Source organism: Chionomys nivalis, chromosome 1, assembly GCF_950005125.1.
Source record: "Chionomys nivalis chromosome 1, mChiNiv1.1, whole genome shotgun sequence".
Lineage (NCBI taxonomy): Eukaryota > Metazoa > Chordata > Mammalia > Rodentia > Cricetidae > Chionomys > Chionomys nivalis.
Window position 1 is genome coordinate 23,232,279 of NC_080086.1, and position 20,041 is coordinate 23,252,319.

The following is a 20,041-nucleotide window of genomic DNA, read 5'->3' on the forward strand; positions in this document are numbered from 1 at the left end:
AGAAGGATGGATTCTGCTTTTGTATCCAATCTGTTAGCCTGTGTCTTTTTATTTATTTATTTATTTATTTTATTTTTTTAGATTTTTTCGAGACAGGGTTTCTCTGTAGCTTTGGAGCCTGTCTGGAATTCCCTTTGTAGACCAGGCTGGCCTCGAACTCACAGAGATCCGCCTGCCTCTGCTTCCCAAGTGCTGGGATTAAAGGCGTGCGCCACCACCGCCCGGCTCTGTGTCTTTTTATAGATGAGTCAAGTCCATTTATATTAAGGGATATTAATAACCAGTGATTGCTAGTTCTTGTTATTTTAGTTTTAATTGTTAGTGAAGTTATTATGTGTTTCTTCACCCTTTGGGATTTTCTGCTGTGGGATCATCTATTGTCTGTGTTTTTGTGGATGTAGCTGACTTCCTTGGATTGGCGTTTTCCTTCTAGTACTTTGTGTAGGGCTGGGTTTGTGGCTAGGTATTGGTTAAATGTGGTTCTGTCATGGAATATCTTGTTTTTTCCATCTATGGTCATTGAAAGTTTTTCTGGGTATGGTAGTCTGGGCTGGCACCCGTGGTCTTTTAATGTCTGCATAATGCTTGACCATGACCTTTGGGCTTCATTGTTTCCATTGAGAAGTCAGGTGTAATTCTGATAGGTCCACCTTTATATGTTACTTGGCCTTTTTCCTTAACAGCTTTTAATAGTCTTTCTTTATTCAGTATGCTTAACTAACAAAAAGTCTCCATGTCATGATTTAAGAGCTGGTTAGTGGCCTGAAAGAAAAAGCCTGGTACACGTTGGGGTCTTCTGCACGAGCTGCAAGCTGAGATGGGAGGGGTGTATTTGTGCGGCATGCTCTTCTGGCCAGGGAGGATCGGACAGGGCCTCCCCCCCCCCCCACCGTGCATCCTGCTGTTATGTAAAACTTTCCACAGCAACTCTAGCTAGCTCCTCTCTGTTGGTGAGCAGGTCTTGTGTTCTTGCTTTGGGACCAGGCTGTCTTTGGGATGTCACATTCTCTACCCTGGTGGATCAAGTGTAAGTAGAGGGACTGAGGCTGCTGGCTGCAGATGGAAAGCTATGCATTTTAATCAGCTTTATGAGTTATTGTACGATGGTTCAGCCCCCAGACCTCTAGTTTCCGGGATGTACATTTCAACTGATGGAATATCCCTTAAACCTCAATGCTTAAGGCACTGACCACTGGCAGTTATCATGAAGGCTTTTCCACAGTCAAGTCCAGGACTCGGAATGAAGGGGACAAGTCAAATATCTGCTACCACCTCTCCTGGTCCCAAGGTAGAAGGAGCTTCAGCCCCAAGGCCTGTTGCCATGTTTCTGACCCCGAAAGGAAGGCAATCTTTCTCTCTTGTGTAGCTATTTCCTCCAAATTGAGGGCTTCCCTCCAAAGGGGCAATCTGACTCATTAGAGCCCAGAAGCTCAGGAAACTTACAGGGATCAGAAGACTCGAAAAGATTCGCAAGGTCATTCTCTAAGATTATAAAAATAATATTTGTGAAGGAGAGGTGGCCCCTCAGTGGAATTGCCTGAGAGTTATGGGGAGTCCCGGCACACAGTTGTTTCGAGCCGCCATCCATACTGGGACACGTGCTTCAGTGAAGCAGCTCCCCGAGGGAGGGTCACCTGTGTTTCTGTAAGTTATGGGGTGCCCAGACACACAGATGCTTTGAGCTGCCATCCATACTGGGACAGGTGCTTTAGTGAAGTAGTTCCTCAAAGGAGGATCACCTATGTTTCAGTAGGTTACAGGGAGCCCAGGAACATAGCTGTTTTGAGATGGCATTCATACTGGGACGAGTCTTTCAGTGAAGCAGCTCTCCGAGGGTCACCTGTGTTCCTGGAAGTGACTGGGGTTACTGGGGTTACTGGGTTTCTGGGGCATAAGCACTGCTTCCACGAGGTAGACTTGGGTGGATTTATTTCTTTGGTGTGTCGTTGGTGCCCATTTGGAGTGAAGAGATGCTTGTCTCTCTAGGAAAAGTAACATCTGACTGTGCCTGCTTCCCAGGGTGGGTGTGGGTATGTGAAAACTCAGTAGCTTGAACAGAGACAAGTGGGGGGAAGGGGTGTGGTTCTGTAAATGACCCCTTCCCTCCACTGGCTGCCTCTTTCCTGATGATCTTCCCTGGGCTCCTTTCTGCAGCCTGGCTCATGGGCTCAGTAATGAGGAGCGGGCACCCAAAGAGGGGAGCTCTCTTTCAGGTTTGCCCAGCATGAGGCTGTGTGTAGGGTGTGCACTGCTGTGCCCATGTAACAATGGCACATGGAGAGATGGGTAGGTAGGAGAGAGGGTGTCTTACAGAGTCCAGCCAAAGATCGAGGGGAGGCAGCAGGAACCTGGCTACAAGATCTAGACACATCCAAGGGCTTTCTCACACTATCAGAAGTAATGACAGAAGTAACCAACACTCCTAGGTTGATGCACACTTGGCTGGGAAGGAAACCTGAATGTGTCTAATACCCATCCAGAGACTATGTGGGTCAGTACGGGGACAGAGGTGTCATAAAAGCTCTCCACTAGGTGGTCTCACCGGCCAGAGGGAAGCCATGGCTTGACACCTGACTCTTCTCTCCCCTGTTATCACCTCCTTCTCCTTCCTCCCTCTTTTCATGGCACACATGACCACCTGTCCAACCATCCACCCACCTGCATGTATGCCTGCAGGCCAGAAGAGGGCCCCAGATCTCACTACAGATGGTTCTGAGCCACCATGTGGTTGCTGGGAATTGAACTCAGGACCTCTGGAAGAGCAGTCAGTGCTCTTCACTGCTAAGCCACCTCTCGAGCCCCCATAAGACCAAATTTTCCAGGCTCCCCAAGTACAGTCTGACTGTCTCTTGGTCTAGATGGCCTTTCCAGCAGGGGGCCAGAGTCCAAAGATGATTGCAGTTTAAGCCAGTGCCTTCTGCTTGCAGGTACTTCTTACGCTCCTTGGAGCTTCAGGGCAGTCAACAGCTTTGTCATCTTGGGATGAGGGGCTGGGGCCCAACAGCTGTTAGACATGTCGGTATGATGTGTCTGCTTCATCAGAGATCAGCATCGTACCCATCAAACACCTCCTGTTTCCATGAGCATCCCAAACCGTACTAGTGATTTCCCTGGCTTGGTGTCACTGTTCACTGAGAACAGGCAATGTGTGTGTGTGTGTGTGTGTGTGTGTGTGTTCACACGTGTGCATAAGCATGTGTTGTATACAAACACAGCTGCTGAGACTCACGTCTCCACCAGCAGGCTCACAAGCAACACGGCCCGGAATCTTCTTTCTTGTGTTTCTGCCCTGCCTATTAAAGCAGCGAGAACTAAAGTGGACCAAGGACCGAGTGGGGTAGGTAGAGCACCCGGAGTGACCCAGCTTTGGCCTAAAGAGATGGGTAGGTTGCCTTAGAAGTATTCTCTTTTTTCTGGAGATGACTGCCTTGCCTTTATTCTTCCCTGCCGCCCCATGCTAACTTCCTTGTGAAATCTTGAATCAGATGAAGGTGGTAGGAAGCCCCAAAGGAGAAACACAACGAGTCCAGTTCCTCACAAAGAGAAAAGGGAAAAGAGGAAAGATAGGCATTGGAATGACGGGCATCCAAGTTGGATCGCAGTAGGGGGTGGGAGTGGCCTTGAGCATCCCCAGGAAATGCCTTGAGAGGGGCTGCCTGCTCTACCAACGCTTGCTATTCCTCCCTCACGTACTGTTCGTCCTGGCAAATCTGCCACCCCTAAAGTCCCTTTCCTAAGAAGGAGTCACTGCTTGAGGACAAGAATAGCTTATCCTTTCGGACGACGAGGCAGCGATGGGCTTTGCATGAGAACTCTGCAGAGGGAAAAGGGATGGATTTTAAATTATTCACACCAGGGCTTCTATTTTAGCTAAGACTACAGGAGAGAGACAGATAATTCAGGCCATCTGAGCTGAGAGCTGATGACCAGGGCCCATGCCACCCAGATCAAAGGAGGGGCCTATTTTTAGCGTTTGGAATGTGGGCCCCGCAAAGTTTTCTATCTTCAGCCAAACGGAGATCGTGATGGACGGCTCAGACTAAACTGGGCCTTTGTCAGGAGCTCTTTTATTTTTAGGGAGGGGGTGGATGGAAAAAAGTAAGTTCTAGAACCCAGTTTCTGAAAACCACGGACCCAGAGTCACAACATTTCCTTCTGGGCTTCTGAGGCTTTGTTAGCCAGCAGGACAAAGTCTAGAATTCAGGGCAGATAGATCTGGGCTGGGGCTCAAAAGCATCTTTTACGCAGCTTGCCCACCTTGCTGTGTAACCTCCAACCGGGAGGAGCCACCCAGTTTCTCCTGGTCACCGTAGTAACCCCATTGTGTGGTGGTAATGAGGAAGCATAAGGTCCAGGGAAGCCATGTTATGTAAAGATCATAAAACCATGGCTCTAAGCAACATATCATAGCAAAACTCCTTTGAGAAGGGACCCAAATTAGCAGCTATTCTTAGGGCTGCTACTCACAGTGTGTACACAGCCTGGGTGAGCACACAGCCTCCATAGAAGCTACAATAGCAGGGCATTTGGAGGGTCCCGTGACCCAGCCCCCGCAGCCTGGCTGTGTCCTCCCTTGTGACTCCCTGGGTTGTCTTGCTGGACTCTGTATTCAGCCACAGAGCGGACGGACCCTGTGCTACTCTGTTTGGTGGCACTTTAGTCTTTGATCTGATCTCCAAGGGTCGAGTTCCCAACAGAAATGGAGAGCATTTCCCTGATCAGCACAAACGCCCCAAAGAGCAGACCTCATAAGGACTGCACAGACACCCAGAATCCAGACAGCTGGCCTTGCTAAGAAAGACCTCAGATTGAAATGGGATTAGATTTCAATGAAGGAAACCCTCACAGTGGCCTGTTGGAAAGAGCCCTCCCCCTCTTAAGCCCCAGCACACTTTCCTATCAGCTCCTTCCTAGAGACATTACTCTCCCTGTCTCTCTTAGCCAGAGACACTTGCCTGGGCCCAGGAAGTCTGGTGAAGTCTGGTAGGGCCTTATCTACTGCCTAGACAGGCTGTCTTCTCCACCTATGTGCCTCCTAGCCAGGCCCAAGTTCATGTCCTATTCATGACTCAGGACGGCTGGTCTCTTTATAAATGAAAAAGCAAAGAACGAGGGTGATTTCTGGGGTCCTTTCTCTGGAAGTTTGGTCCCTAATTCACTCCAAAATGGAGGTACTGGCCATGTGGCCAGTGCTGCAAGGGTGCCACAGAGAGTGTGCCATCTGATGAGAAAGGGTGGCTCTGTAATGTGTGGGTACGCGATCCCTGAAGGGGGCCCTTACATCACACCTCAGGTGGAGCTCTGAGCAAGCTTCAGAAGGTGTTGATAAAGGAGGTTCAGAATGTGTGTGTGTGTAAGAGAGAGTATGTGTGTGTGCATGCACATGTGTGTACTTGTGCAAGTACACACACCTGCACACACACATACACATGCAGTCATAGGTGGACAAGCAGCCTGCCCCATTTTGTATCTCTACTCTGGAGATTACGCGCTTCTGTTTAGCTTTCTGGGCAGATTCTAGACCTGACTGTGAAACCATCAAGCTTAGGGGAAGTAGAGGGGAGTCCTGAGTACTGGGTTCACAGTCACCCTCCCCCATCTCTAGGCTTAGCTCCTCATCAGTAAGGAAGAATGAATCTTGCCTCTCTGGGCATAGGAGGTGTGCAATGTCAGAGTACAGGAAATGGACCATTTGCCCCTAGCTATAGCTGTGCATTGTAATTTCTTACTGCCTCAATTACCCTCCCCCCATTTGTGAGCATCCCAGTAACTAGTGACCAGGTAGATCAGAGAGATAAGACTAGGCCTACCATAAATTTCCCTTCCCAACTTCTCCTAAATCTGACTTGCTGACATTCAAAATCAACCCTCCACATCCCTCTAGCCTCTCTCTGTTCATTGCTTCCGGCCTCCTACCTGCTTGACTGAGCCTGTTCTCTTCATGCTTCTCCTGGTGACCCCTCTCTAGGCAGATCGCTTCACCTGTACCTGCTCCCCAGCTCCTGTCAAGTGCACATCACGAGTCTGAGCAGCTCCGTGGGCATGTGAGGCCTGAGCGAGTTAGCATGCGCCAGCGCCGGGAACAGTGCAGATGGCAGTGCCTTCGCGGGGTTGGTGGAGTGTGAGGAGCAGCAGGCCGTGTGCTCAGTGAACAGTGGCCATCTGTGTCGTCAGCAAGCTGCGCCTAGTCAGCAGAGACTGTTTCCCAAGGCTGCTGGGGACACCTCACCCCCGAGATGGATGGCTGAGTCAGAAGCTGGGTCCTCAAGGGACAGTGTCTGCATTCTTTCTCATTCTGTCAAGAGGGTGTCCTGGTCTCCCCCACCAGAAGGTTCCTCCTCTGTTTCTTGTTCCCCTAGATGCCCTATAAGGCAGAATCCACGATAGGAAGGAAAGAGGCACGGGGCTCAGTAGGATGCTCTCCTGGGACAGGTTCCAGAGGTCAGGGTAAGAGCTTGCCTAGACCCTTAAACCTCTCAGAGTCCAGCAGGACATAGACCCACAAACTGGTAAAGGAAAGAGGTCTTTCTCTGGGCCTGATAGCCCATCCCATCAGCCCTTAATAATAAGACACAGCTATTTATGTGGCGTCTGCATGGAGTATGGATACAGACGTATGTGAACACTGCGTCTTTCTGTATAAGGCCCTTGACCATCCCCCAGCTCTGGGTATGTGTGTGGAGGGCAGGGTGTGGGGGCATTTCCAAGAACTTATTCCTATGAGCTTCAAGAGATGACCATGCTCTTGCCATGCTGCCTGAGGGACAGCCAGGCAGGCTGTGGCTGCCTCGCAGCACCTCTGCCCACTGCTGGAGAGAGGCTCAGAGTGTCACCCTGAAGGTTGGTCCCCCGTGGAACTTTACCCTACATATCACCTTGTACCCTGCCAGCACCTGGTTCCAGAGTAAAATGAGGAGATCCCACAAAACGGGAGCACCATCCAGCTGGGCCTGCACAGAGCAGTTTTTATATTCAGGCCAAAAACTAGGTCGCCGTTTTGAGAGCTGCTGCAGAGGCCAGGCCTCAGGCTCCCAGGAGCAACCCCTGCCTCCAACTCCGGAGGATGAGTGCAAGACAGAGCGGCATAGTCTTCGGAGGATATTGGGGGGAGGGGTGCGGAGTGGGTACAGAGAGCTCAAGAGCCCTGCAGAGCTACTTCCCGTCGCCTGATTTCTCTTTGAAATTTGGAGCTATTTTGCAGCTTAGGTTTTCTCGCAAAGCCCAGGCATTTGTCAGTTTTCCTGTTTTTTCTCTTTTGAACTTTAGCCTTGGTCCTCTGAGGTGGGCACAGAGAGGCCTCTAGGGAGTCAGCCACAGCCAAAGGGTACTGGGTGTGTGGGCCCAAAGTGGTCTTAGCCTCAGGGTCCCTGCTGGGTCTTCCTTGGTCTCTTTCTTGGCCCTGAGTAGCTGCTATGGGTGTCTCCCCAGACCCCCAGGAAGACGCATCGTGGAGCCCATGATGCCTACAAATACTAGCCATGAAATAAATATTCTTTACAAATGATCAAACCTGTTAAGCCTGATTAAGCCTTTCCTCAGAACTGCTAAGAGTGCATGTTAAATATCATACAGGGACATAGCTAAAGAAAGAAAAATCTGGAAATCTATCAGATCTTTCAACAAACCCAGAGATAGACTTCAGAGATGAATCAACACATGGGCCTAATTAAACAAGCTTAAAAAGAAATACCACTTTATGAATCATTTGGGGGAATCAGAAGCTCCCTCATTATTTCATAACGTCAAGGACTGAATATTGATTGCTTTCCTCTGTGGTGAAGGACCCTTAGGCTTGAGAGTCGTGTGTCGAAACACAGATGCCACAGTGTCTGGAGCCGCTTCACCCAAGTGCAGAATACGGGGAGGGTGTGCACCAGACAACGGTGACCATGAAAAACAATGGTGCGCTCTGGGTGGTGGGGCAGAGAGGGTCCCTTTAGTAAATCTGTGAAAACTGTCTGCCAAAGTCTAGCGGGGGGAGGAGGAAGAGATGGGGATGTGGGGGACAAAGGGAAGGGAGAGGGAAAAGGAGAGAACGGAAAAGATGGAGGAGGAAGAAGGGGCAGAAGAAGAAAGAAGAGAAAGAGAAGATTTGGGGAGGAAGAGGAGGAGTAAAAGGGAGGAAGAGAAATAGGAAGAAGGGAGGAAAGAAAGGGAGAAGGGGAGGAAGAAGAGGAAGAATCAAGACGCTAGAAACTGCCGTGGTAAAGCTAAGGCTGACCTCCTGGCTCAGGTCCCACGTATCTGAGCGCATAGCCCTCATAGCCCCCACAGCAGGCTCCCTGCTCTGGCTCCCCAGGATCCTCAGCGCCAACTTAGGCTGGCAAGCCCAACCTGAGAGACACGTGTGATGCTTCCCTGCCCCCACAGTGCACAGGCCTACACTCACTCTCCATGGAAGAATACTCTGTGGAGGGACAATCCCCACAGAGAGACAGAAGGACACTTACCACGGAGAGACAGCTCTTCTGCTCCCGGATGATGGCCCCGAAGCCCAGGAAGCCGGTTGTCATGACAAGAGCACCAGCAAAGATGAGGATGTAGGCAGAGGCAGCAAATGTGCTCGAGGCCAAGATGCTGAGGTAACCACTCTTCTCCACCAGTGTCCAGATACCCACTGCCATGACAGCTGCCCCACCAACCTGCAGAGACAAAAGGGAGATCAGGTGGTTGGTACCTGAAGCTTTGCCAACTGCCGCCTGTCTAGTGCCCATTGGGGATCAGACCCTCTTCAGGCGCCTTGTCAATTAGTCTTCCTAAGGGTCTAAAGGAAGAATTTCTCTGTTAGTTTATAAACAAGCAAATGGAGGCTTCAGGTGCTCAGTGAACTTGCCAGGCCCCCACCACCCCACACATATCTCACATACAGAGAGATTTCAGATCTAAGTTTTGCCCAAATTTATGCTTCTTACTGACCATGGGTAAAGACCCATTGCCTTCCCCATAACATTCTTGGCCCTCTCTTCGCAGAGTGCTCCTTGGCCTCTCCCAAATCTTTCCAAAGGGCCTTTCACGCTGGCACATGCTCACATTTGGATAGTGGGTGAAGAAACAGGTTCACTGGGGAAAGGTACCCTGCCTGAGGTCTTGTTTCTAGGATGGACAGATCCGGGAGGGATGGAGAGCTAGAATGTGTCCCCAGTGCCTGCTCCCTGGAAAGGTGTTCCCATTCCTCAGATCCCTGCAAAGGCTTGGGAGGCAGCTGAGTTTCCCTCTTTGCTCATTGGCATATTCTGGTTTGATCCAGAGATGGGGCCAGGCAAGAACCTGCTTACTTGCTGGTTGGTCTGAGAGCTGCTTCTGAGGAAGAGTGTCAAGGAGCACAGCCAGGATGTCAGCCTCCAGGAATTAGGAGGCCGAAGAGCCATCTTGGTGGGTGCTTAACTAGAATGTAATTATATGCCACACATGCTCTCTAGATGCCACATACGGAATACGAAGACCATTTGCCCAGGACTCAGACTTCTGAACGGCTCTGCTGCCTGATCCTGCAAGGGCAACTTCTCCCTGCCCCTTGTCTTCAGGTCCCCATGGACTCTTTATTCCAGATGGGTAGTGGAGGCTTCCTTAGAGGTCTTAGTATGGTCAAAGCTGGAGAAGCCTGCTCCTGCCCCACTCTATCTCTGCCTACACCTTGGATGCTAATCCCTGTGAAAGGCTCTTCATCTGTACCATGGTGACTCCGTGGTCACTTCTCCACTCTCTGTTCTGTGCAGTCACAGACTTCAGTGGAGCAAAGCCTGGGGGTTCTTCTTAGAAATGCATACACACCAGGCACCTACCTCGTGTGATTGGCATGTATTCTGCCAATTTCTTGTCTAAACATTACATCCATCCTGGGAGGATGGGGAAGGGTTTATCATCTCTGCCTAGCAGATGAGGAAGGAAACCGGGGTCTGCAGTAAGCCCAGAATGGCACCACTAGTTTCAGAGCTGATTCAGGGCCAGGTCTTCTGAGGACAGAGGCAGGACTGTCCTTGGATCCTACGGAGTGGGTGTGCCTGCTCCTCCGCTTCTGCTGTTCGAATGGATGATTCCTTCCGAGCACTCTTTTCTCTCCGCTGGTACCTCCAAGTGAGAGAAGCCAGCGTGAGGGCACCGCATAGGATCACAGCCGTGTTGCTAAACTGGAGAGGCTAATGCTCCCACCATTGTGCGATGCATGCTAGCCCCCTTCCGGTTTTCCCTCTCTAAACTCAGGGCGTATCTCTCGATGAATGGCACCTTACTGGGCAGCATCTTTTCTTGGTGGAACAAACAAAAACAACAATAGCCAAAAATGATGTTTAGAGATAGGAATCCCGGGAATCGGCAGACTTCCAGAGTCCCTGTGGGTGGAGCTCATCTATGGGCCACACAATTTCTGTGAACAAAGGGTTTCCTGAGTCTGGGTGGATGGAACTGAATAACAGATGTGGCTGACTGACTAATGGCTATCCCTGTTGGTCAGCTTCCACGATCACTGGGAACTTTAAGTAAAATATTACCCCCACAATTCCCTCATATAACTGTATTGTCTGGCAAGTTTGAGTGAGGCTCTCGACTTTGAATGATTTGGCTCAGAGATGGCCCTTTAATCTCTTTGGTCCTCCGTTCTTCCATCATTCAAGTTGAGGGAGTCTTATTAGGTTGGTGGTTTTAATCTACAGCTACTAAAGATCCCTTGAGTTACTTTCTTCCAAGGATCTTATGTTTTGAGGTCTTTGCCTAACAAACACGGTGCATTAACTAAGAAATAACTAATTTCTCTCTCTCCTCTCTCCTTCAGAACAAATGATCTAAAGGCATAGGATACTGCTGAGCAGAGATTCTGAATATTACGAGATAGTTAATGTTATCATGACGAGTTATAATGCTATCAAAAAACTGAAAAACATGGTATTTAATGGGTGCAATCTCTGTACGGGAATAGGCACACAATTTTTATTAGGCAGGCTAACTCTGAACCCCTGCTCTTTCCCAACCAGGGAGTAACCTGAGCCTCCTTATCTTGAACCCTCAGAAGGATAAGCTCAGATTGGTCTGGGGTTAGTTAGTCTGTTGGGGCACAAGAAGTCACTCACTTAGATAGAAAGAATCACTTAGCACACAAAGTGATGCTACCATGATGAGTTTATTAGGCAGGCTAACTCTGAACCCCTGCTCTTTCTCAGCCAGGGAGTAACCTGAGCCTCCTTATCTTGAACCCTCAGAAGGATAGGCTCAGATTGGTCTGGGGATAGTTAATCTGTTGGGGCACAAGAAGTCACTCAGAATCTGATAGAAAGAATCACTTAGCACATAAAGTGATGCATTTGGGATGGACTGAAGTCTGCTCACACACCATGGACAAGGCACACATCCAGGTAAGTCTCCAAGTTTTCTCCATGTCTTCAGAGTTGTGGCTACATAATCACCTGGGGAGTCCTGAAAAACCAGGACTGGAACCCAGGCCAATTAGCCCCTCTGGGAGTAAGACCCAGGCAGGGACATTTTTTAAAGTTCCCAGATTCCCCTTTGGAGAATCACAGCGCAGATCCAAGCGTCCCAACTTTCTCTTCCCAGTAGGTGGCGCTGTGTGAAGCCCTGCAGAACACAAGCTGGCCCCTTCCCTGGGAGCAGCTGCCCCGGGGCTAAATCAGAGCACTTTGTCCCAGCACTGTCAGATCTTGCTAAGCAGCTGGTCCTTAGGCAAGCTGGGTCCCCAGCCACAACACAGGGTCTGGGAGGGATCTGGAGGGACATCCTGGCCTGATCAAGGTCTAGAAGACAAGCTCACACTAGGTCTGATGACCTGAAGAAAGCAAGAGACTAGTCTGAATCAATGGGCCTGGGACCTCAAGGTTCCCCCTCCTCAGAGAGTTCTATATAGTAGAGAAGGTAGTAACTGAGGGATCAGTACTATAGCTAGCCATGAGAAATGGAACGAGAGGGTCTTAAGTCCTTCAGGGACTTTGATTTCTTGTGTGTGATTTGGTCACCTCTGAACAAGAAGTAAAAATGCTCACTCAGTGTTGGGATGGGTTACCAGAAGGTGTCACGGGGGGGGGGGGGGGGGCAGAAGCCAGAAAGTCTGGGCCAAGTTCTTTTGGCTGTGCCATTAACTGTGTGATAGTGGGACACCAACTTCTTTAAGTCCCGGTGTCTTTATCTGCAGATTGGGCCACTGGGCAGGGGCTGTGGGGGTGGGGCACTGACCCCAGAACCCACTTTCCCAGCCGTTTGCATCAAGTCCGGTCTATAGTATTCAGTTCCTCATAGGTCAGAGCTGGTCTTCTGTCAGATAGTAACTGAATTTCTCAGCCATAGCCGGTCACCAACGGGTCAGAAAATTTGTGTGATCCAGGGCACTTGGCTAACTTGAGCAGCCATCCTTGCCCAAGGCCTGACAGGACTAAAGTAGAGACTTGGAGGAAAGCAGACAGAGGGTGTGAGAGCAAGTGCAAGACTTTTCCCATCAGGATTTCACAGGTAGGGTTTCTCTGCTGGGGACGCAGGAAGGACTGTGGGGCCTCAAGGAGGAAGCCTTGGGCAGAGTTCTCTGTCCTCTGTGCTGGGCAGCCCATGGCATGGAAAGGCAGGAAACACACAGGGTGATGGCATATGAGGTGTGCGTGCATGCAGCATGCATGAGTGTGTGTGTGTGGGGGGGCAGAGGAGGGCTGCTTACTACCTGCTCTGTGGCATTCTGGAAAGGATTGGTTTTAGGCAGGAAAATTGACCCATTCAGGACTGTGCTCCTCGTTCATGAATGACCCCTGGACAGCCTTTTCAATGGTACCATCACTCATGTACCCAGCAGCCCTTGCAAGGGTGCTGCTGCTGTTTCTCTGTGATGTCTGCATGCTGACTCCACCTGCTGTTAGGTCACCTCCCTATCCTCGCTGCACTGTCTACCTTGGCTCCTGTCCCAGGTCATCCCCCAGCTCTTGCTCTACCCAGGGGTGGACCAGGCTACTTACCAATCTGTACAACTGACCCCAGACCAGAGCCTCAGGCCAAGACTCTCCTTTCTGGCCTGGAGGCCTTTAAATGTCTGCCCTCACTTTCCTTCCTCTGTGATCTGGCTTTAATGGCCATGTAGAAAATGTTCACTTTTTTTTTTTTTTTTAAAAAAAAAAAACTCTATTATTTTTAAATCTTTGTATGTGTAGTGTGATGCGTGTTTGGGGTGCATGGAGATGGGTATGTGTGAGAGTCTGGCTCCACAGCATGTGTGGAGGCAGGAGGTTGGTCCTCCTCTTCCACTTAGCTCACTCTGCTGAGACAGGGTCTCTTGTTTGCCACTGCATATCCAGGCTAACTGGCCCGCTAGCATCTGCGATTTCCCAGCCTTTGCCTCCCTCTTGATGTAAGAGTGATGGTATCGCAGACTGTGCTCTGCTGTGATTGGCTTTACGTGGCCTCTGGGGATCTGAACTCAGGTCCTCATCCTGCATGCTTGCCATCTCCTGATCCATCTTCTAAGTCCATGACTTAGCCACTGTCGGTGCCTCTGACTGTGAACTTAGGCAAGGTGACAGAGTCTGGGTGCCTGGCACAGAGGTGTGTCTGTATCCAGACACATTGGACTGCCACTCATCTGGGTACCGTTTCTCATCTCTCTCTCCCATCCCTCTTACACTATCCTCTTTATCCCAGTGAACGTCTTCCAAGCCCATCACAAGTGTGTACCTACTTTCAGCTTTGCAGGAGAGTTTGAACTCCTTACTCTGGTAGCTCTCTGCCCAATTCCTCCTGGCATTCAGAAGCTCTGCCCATGGTGTGCCCATGTCAGCTGGACTTTCTCCCAGCCTACTAGGGAGCTCCCAGGGAGGCCTAGGGAGTGCTGATATATAATGTAAGATCCATGCTTTATTGTCTTTTCACCAATGGCCACTGAAAACTCTTAGAGCCAAGCCTGCCCCTGCCCTCATGTCGCTGGAGGTGACTGGGTGGAGAGACCCTGACTAGGTTGGAAAAAAGAAATAACCTGAGGTTGGAACCAGGCTGAGGAGACAACTGGGATGCCTGGTCTGAACCAAGCTTCGTCTCTTTGGCTGCTTGGGTCTCTTCCTCTCGGGGTTGAGGGGCCACACGGAGATGGAATCCAGGGCCTTGCATACGCTAGGCAGGTGCTCTACCTCCAGTCCTGATATATCCCAGTTAGGCCGCCTTTAGGGCACGCATCCCCACTCCCTTCACTGCAGAGGGATCTCCAGCTACAGCTTCAGTTCTTACAGCACTGGTTGAACCCAGGACACACAGAAAGTCAGTGGTACTCCAGGACCATTTGAGCTTTCCAGGACCATTTGAGCTTGGAGCCTCCTAGTTGTAGAGGGACAGACATTTTCTCAAACACCAGGTAGGCTCCTCTCCTAGCTCTGCCCAGGCGCGGGTCCTATTGGCTGTTGGCTCTGGACCAGTTCTGCGGGAGCGACTTTGTAAGGATGGGTTTGTTTCGTGCAGGCCCAAGGTGGCTTCCTACCTGCAGCTCCTCACAGGTGCATGGTTTTAAATATGAAGAAATGAATGAACACCTTGCTGAGCCTCTCATCCTGAGCTGCATCTGCCCCATGAGTGCAAACTCTCACAGGACACAGAGGGTTTGAGCTGCAGGATCACAAACTGCCTCGCCTTCCAAAGAAGCCGGAAGAAACCTGGTTTGGAGTCAGCCATATCCAACACCAGCAAATCGTTCATCCCCCCCATCAGCACCAAAGCCTCGTGCGTGTTTCTATAGTTACGGTCCTCACAGGAGTTGTTGCTTCACTCACTACACTGAATGTCTCCCCTTTAGCCTCTTGATTCATTGTCATCTTCCCCGGTATCCCAGGGAGATTTAAAATGAGGGTGGATGCTGTTAGGGAAGGAAGAGAAGAAAGGAGGGGGGAAGGAAAAGAGAAAGAAAGTAAGACAGGAAGGGAGGGAGGGAAGAAGGGAGGGAGGGATGGAGAAAGGGAAAATAAAAAGGAAATTTCATATTCTAGATGGAGGAATTTGGCCCAAACAGAAGCAACATTTCTGTGCTCACACAACTAGAGAGACCACACCAGGAATCTTGTTGTCCCATTGGATGATGCTGTATTTTGAGATGTAAACCCAAATAGGGCATTGACACCAGACCCAAAAGACAGCTCCCCCGAATACCCTCAAACAGCTGCTTCACTGGAAAGTCCTGCCCATGTGCAGGAGATGGCTTCCCCAATGCTGCCTAGATGAAGCCCCTTTCAGTTAGCTTTCCACCCTCCTGGACTCTAGAACCTGAGGCCACGTGGAGCTGGGCGGGAGTGAGTCAGTGGTTAGATCTCAAGTGAGGGTCCGCTGAGGGGATGTTTTCCGACCTTCCCTGCAGGTGGCGCTCAAGTCTCCTATGTTTCTTCAGCTCCCACTCTCAGCCCTGAGTCTGTCTGTCTGTCTGTCTGTCTCTGTGTGTGTGTGTGTGTGTGTGTGTGTGTGTATGTATGTATGAAGGTGCATATGCCCACTTGAAGGCCACAGGAAGGCTCCGGATGTCCCACACCTCCCTTCTACCCACGTGACGGATCTCTTGTTTCCAGCCTGCCTCTCTGATTAGCTTTGTACACAAGCGCTGCGGATTTAAACTCAGGTCCTCGTGATTACACAGCAAGTGTTTATACCCGCTTGGACATCTCCTCAGTCACCCGTGTTCCTTTAAAGAGGTTCCCATTGGTAGCACCAAAGCCCGGGTGGACCCTCAAGGCAGGACAGGCTGTGAGATGAGGCAGCATTGCCAGGCTCCTCCCATAGCCCGGCAGAGCTTCTGGGAGGTTGGGAACAGTTTGATTATAAACACAGCCAAGCAGCTAATTAAAATAATAAATTAGAGAACAATAAAGGGGTGACAGGAGCTGTGTAAGGAAGGGGGGGCAGAGGGGGTGGGGAGGACGAGGAGAAAAGTGTTTCTTTGCCAGCCTTGCAGGAAAGCTGGGCATGTGAGCTGTTCAGGGTCACCCAGGAGGTATGTCAATGGTGGCATCAGTGATCCCTGAGCAGACTCATCCCAGGAGGCCTCAGGGGCAGGGTGACGGACGGGCGGTGCCTGAGTCCTGCCGGGGGTGCATAGAGTGGACTCTGTTCTGTTTATCTCAGATGTGGGACATGGGCACTCAAGACTGTGGTCTGCATGTGATAAGAAGAGTGCTATTCACAAGGAGCAAGGTCTCAGGGGGCATCACACCATCTTTACCATGCAGGTAAAGATTCTCTTCAAAAACAACATTACACCCCTTGTTTTCTACCCAGGTTGCGATGCTAGAAGCTCTAAGCCCAATGCTAGAAATGGGGAGGAAGCTGCTGAAGAGATGGTGATCACCAGCTCATCCCATCCCAGCAGGGCATCAATACAGACCCTCAACAATGCTAGACATTTCCATAATGGCAAGTTCTAATTTTTACTGTTCAGGCATCCCCCCCTTCCATGTACGAAACAACAACATGAGAGTAAGTGATCTGCCTAGAAGCTTGGTTGTTGTGGGAAGTTTAATGAGGAAGTCTCCCATTGGCTCGCATGTTTGAATGATTTAGTTGGTGGAACTATTTAGGAAGGATTAAGAGGTGTGGCCTTGTTGGAAGAGATGTGTCACTGGGGTGGGTTTTGAGATTTCAAAAGCCCACCCGTTCCCAGTTAGCTCTTTCTGCTTCCTAGGTATGGATCAGGATGTAAGCACTCAGCTCCTGCTCTAGAACTATGCCTGCTTGCCTGCAGCCTTGTTCTCCACCACGATGGTCATGGACTCACCCTCTGAAATTGTAAGTCCCCAAAAAACTCTCTTTCTTCTCTAAGTTGCTTTGGTCACATTGTCTCTTCGCAGCAATAAAATAACTAAAATGACTGTCAATGACTGGCTTGGTGAGCCAGGTCCCCATCTCCACAATAAGGACACTAGTAACACTGACTACTATAGTTGAATGGAAGGGTACTGGGGTGTCCTAGGCAGAATCTTTTGGTGCTGGCTATTATGATCACCATGATGGCATCTTGGGCTCTTTGCTCCATGCTGGATTTGGCAGAGCCCTGCAATGTAGACTTACACTCAAGAGGCACTTCGCATTCATGAAAGAGGGACTTTGTTTTATTGCACTCCTAGCTTGGGTGGCTGGGCCCTGCTCTGTGCCAGCTTCTGTATTTGGAAGCTAAAGGGGCAGCAGGCTGAAAGGGTATGCAAATATAGCCTCTTGCCCATTTCTTCAGGAAGGCAGAAGTTGGGGTGACCACAGGGTGGGAAGTGTGCAGACACTGCCTTGTCTTATGACTGGGGTTCAGGTAAGTCACAACAATTGGACTTTGGAGTGTCTCAAATAGGAAGGAACCTTTTCTGTGGAGAAGGAGTTCATACTCTGAACATTCCCTTCCTGGTAAATTCAGTTTGAGGGACCTGAGCATCGCGCTGGATCACGGACTTCTAGGTCTGGAACAGTAAGGGACCTGAGCATCATGCTGCATCACGGACTTCTAGGCCTAGAACAGTGAGGAACCTGAGTATCACACTGGATCACGGACTTCTAGGCCTAGAACAGTGAGGGACCTGAGCATCGTGCTGCATCACGGACTTCTAGGCCTAGAACAGTGAGGAACCTGAGTATCACACTGGATCATGGACTTCTAGGCCTAGAACAGTGAGGAACCTGAGTATCACACTGGATCACGGACTTCTAGGCCTAGAACAGTGAGGGACCTGAGTATCACACTGGATCATGGACTTCTAGGCCTAGAACAGTGAGGGACCTGAGCATTGTGCTGCATCACGGACTTCTAGGCCTAGAACAGTGAGGGACCTGAGTATCAGACTGGATCACGGACTTCTAGGCCTAGAACAGTGAGGGACCTGAGCATCGTGCTGTATCACGGACTTCTAGATCTAGAACGAGTAAACACCATTCCTGTTGTTTAACGCCACCCCGACTACAGACTGTGATGCTTTGTCCTGTCACTCTAGGAGACCAACATAGTCAGACGTGAGTCATTAATGTTTGTATGCTTGTCTGTCTTTTGGAGATTATCTGGAGTGGATACAGGAGACCTTTATGGTCAGGAAAAAAGTCTTACAAAGAAAACTTTGACCCAGGCATGGTGGCACATGCATGCCATCCCAACTAAAGCTAAGAGGATTGTCACAATGTGTCTGACAACACAGCCGGGGTTACAGGATGAGACCCTGTCACAAAACAAAACAACAACAAACCTTAAAATATCCAAAAAAGGAAGAAAGGGGGAGGGGGAGGGAGTGAGGTTGCTTGCTCTGCAGGAACTCTAGGTGCCCTAACTGATTTATCTGTGGTCAGATCTCTACATGCAGTCCAGTCCTCCATCCTAGGGCACAGCGTAATTTTCCAGGAGCTGTACCCCTGGGCCTCCTTGTTCCAGAAAACTCTTTCCTGGGAAGATCAAAGCCAAAGTCATTTTAGTTTTTGTTCCCAGAAACTTTACGAAATGTATTTAAGCAAACACTGTGTCCTTTATTTTAACAGATAGTATTTGATGTGGCCAGTTTTCCTGATGCTTTGAAACCACTCTGAGCTTGGAACCAGTGTGGCCCTATGGTCTCCCTGTGTTTCTGAGATGGGGTTGGGGAATAGGTTTTGTTTTGTTTGTTTTTTCTGGTACCTGGAGCCTAGCCCTGCTGAGATGTTGATTTGGGTGCATTTTCAGGTTGAGAGACTAGAGGTAATCTCCCAACTCCAGCTAGGGAAACAGACTCAGAAATGCCACAGCATCCACCGCTGCCAGTGTCCCTGTCGACAGCAAACCTTCCCTCTTAGTCTTTCCCACAGTCAGTGAGGCCACAAAACAAAACACACAATCAACAAACACCGGATGTGATGGTGAACCCATGTAAGACCTGCAGCTGGGAGACGGAGGCAAGAGGATCACCAGTTCAAAGCCATCCTGGACTGCACAGTGAGACACCATCTTAACAAATGATAATACAGCCTCTCTACAGGCCCTCTGGAGATCGATGGCATTGTGTTCCTAATTAAATAGCTAATCTCCACTGGGAGACAGAGGCCACATTGCTGTGGGAAACCTGTGTCAGATGCCATAGAGACCGCCCCTGTCACAGTGCAGCTCCGAGACCATGGCCAGCAAGGCCAGTGGATTTCAGTGGGAAGGGGACATTATTTCGGCAGTCAGGATCGCACGGACATGGTGTTCTGGAGACAGGGACGATAGATGAGGTTGCTCATACGGTCTGGCCTGGGTGTGCTCTGACGGACTCCATGAAAGCTGCAGCCGGCATAGCCAGGGTAGGGCTCAGTCTGAGAGCAGGGCGGGACGGGTCCCAGCAAGGTTTCTGACTTGGGAAAAGCCAACCTTGGTACAGAGACTCCAAAGTGAGCGCGGCCAGAGTGCAGGTGTGGGGAGGGGCGTGCCACAGCCTCCACTTACCCAGAAGAAGAAGTTGAAGATGAAGAGCAGGTACTTCAGGTGGGCCAACAGCCAGTCCTCCTGCTCCGTCTTGCAGTGTGCCATGGCAGCTGGGCCTGTGGAGGACACGAGCATGCTGGGTAGGGGCACCACAGGGATCCCTGATGTTCCTGCCCCAGCACCCACAATGGCTTCACCAGTCAGTGTTTCCCAGTGGGTTTGAGACCGAGGCCCTGGGTGTACATGTGCAGTGTGGATCCCAGGTGAAGACATACAACCTATGGAAGGGAAATCCAGGTGGAATTTTCTAGACATTTCAGTTTTGTTAGTATGATACAAGGCTAACCCACTGGTGTCCGGAGTCCTTTGTCTCTCCACATCTTACTACCATTGCAGGACATATCTTCTTGTCACATGCTTGCACACATGCTCACACTTGCTCGTGCATGCCCACACATTTCGCAGAGCTGCAGATCTGAGCAGAATCTCTGCATGGGTCCCTGTGCACAGGTATCTGTCTGGAAGAGACCTTGATGTTCACATAGGCCACCTCACCTGTTCCCAGCTCTCCAGCTCCCAGAGGAGGAAGCAGGTCCAGCTGGCTAGTGACTCTGCCAGAAGTTGGGGGGCTCTGTATGCTGACTGCTAGCTTCAAGTCCTCACTGTGTGCTGTGGGCAAGCCATGTCCTCCCA

General features: G+C 50.2%; 1 protein-coding gene across 4 annotated transcripts in view; it reads right to left on the reverse strand.

The window, feature by feature from the left end:
- Nucleotides 1-20,041, reverse strand: part of Tspan11 (tetraspanin 11) — a 64,614-nt gene that overhangs the window by 23,093 nt on the left and 21,480 nt on the right. For all 4 annotated transcript variants that reach the window (XM_057784108.1, XM_057784114.1, XM_057784123.1 and 1 more), the window contains exons 2-3: nt 19,370-19,464; nt 8,451-8,642 (exon numbers count right to left, since the gene is read on the reverse strand). In XM_057784108.1, coding sequence (XP_057640091.1) covers nt 8,451-8,642; nt 19,370-19,453 — 276 coding nt within the window. In that variant the 5' untranslated portion in view covers nt 19,454-19,464. The remainder of the gene's footprint in view (nt 1-8,450; nt 8,643-19,369; nt 19,465-20,041) is intronic.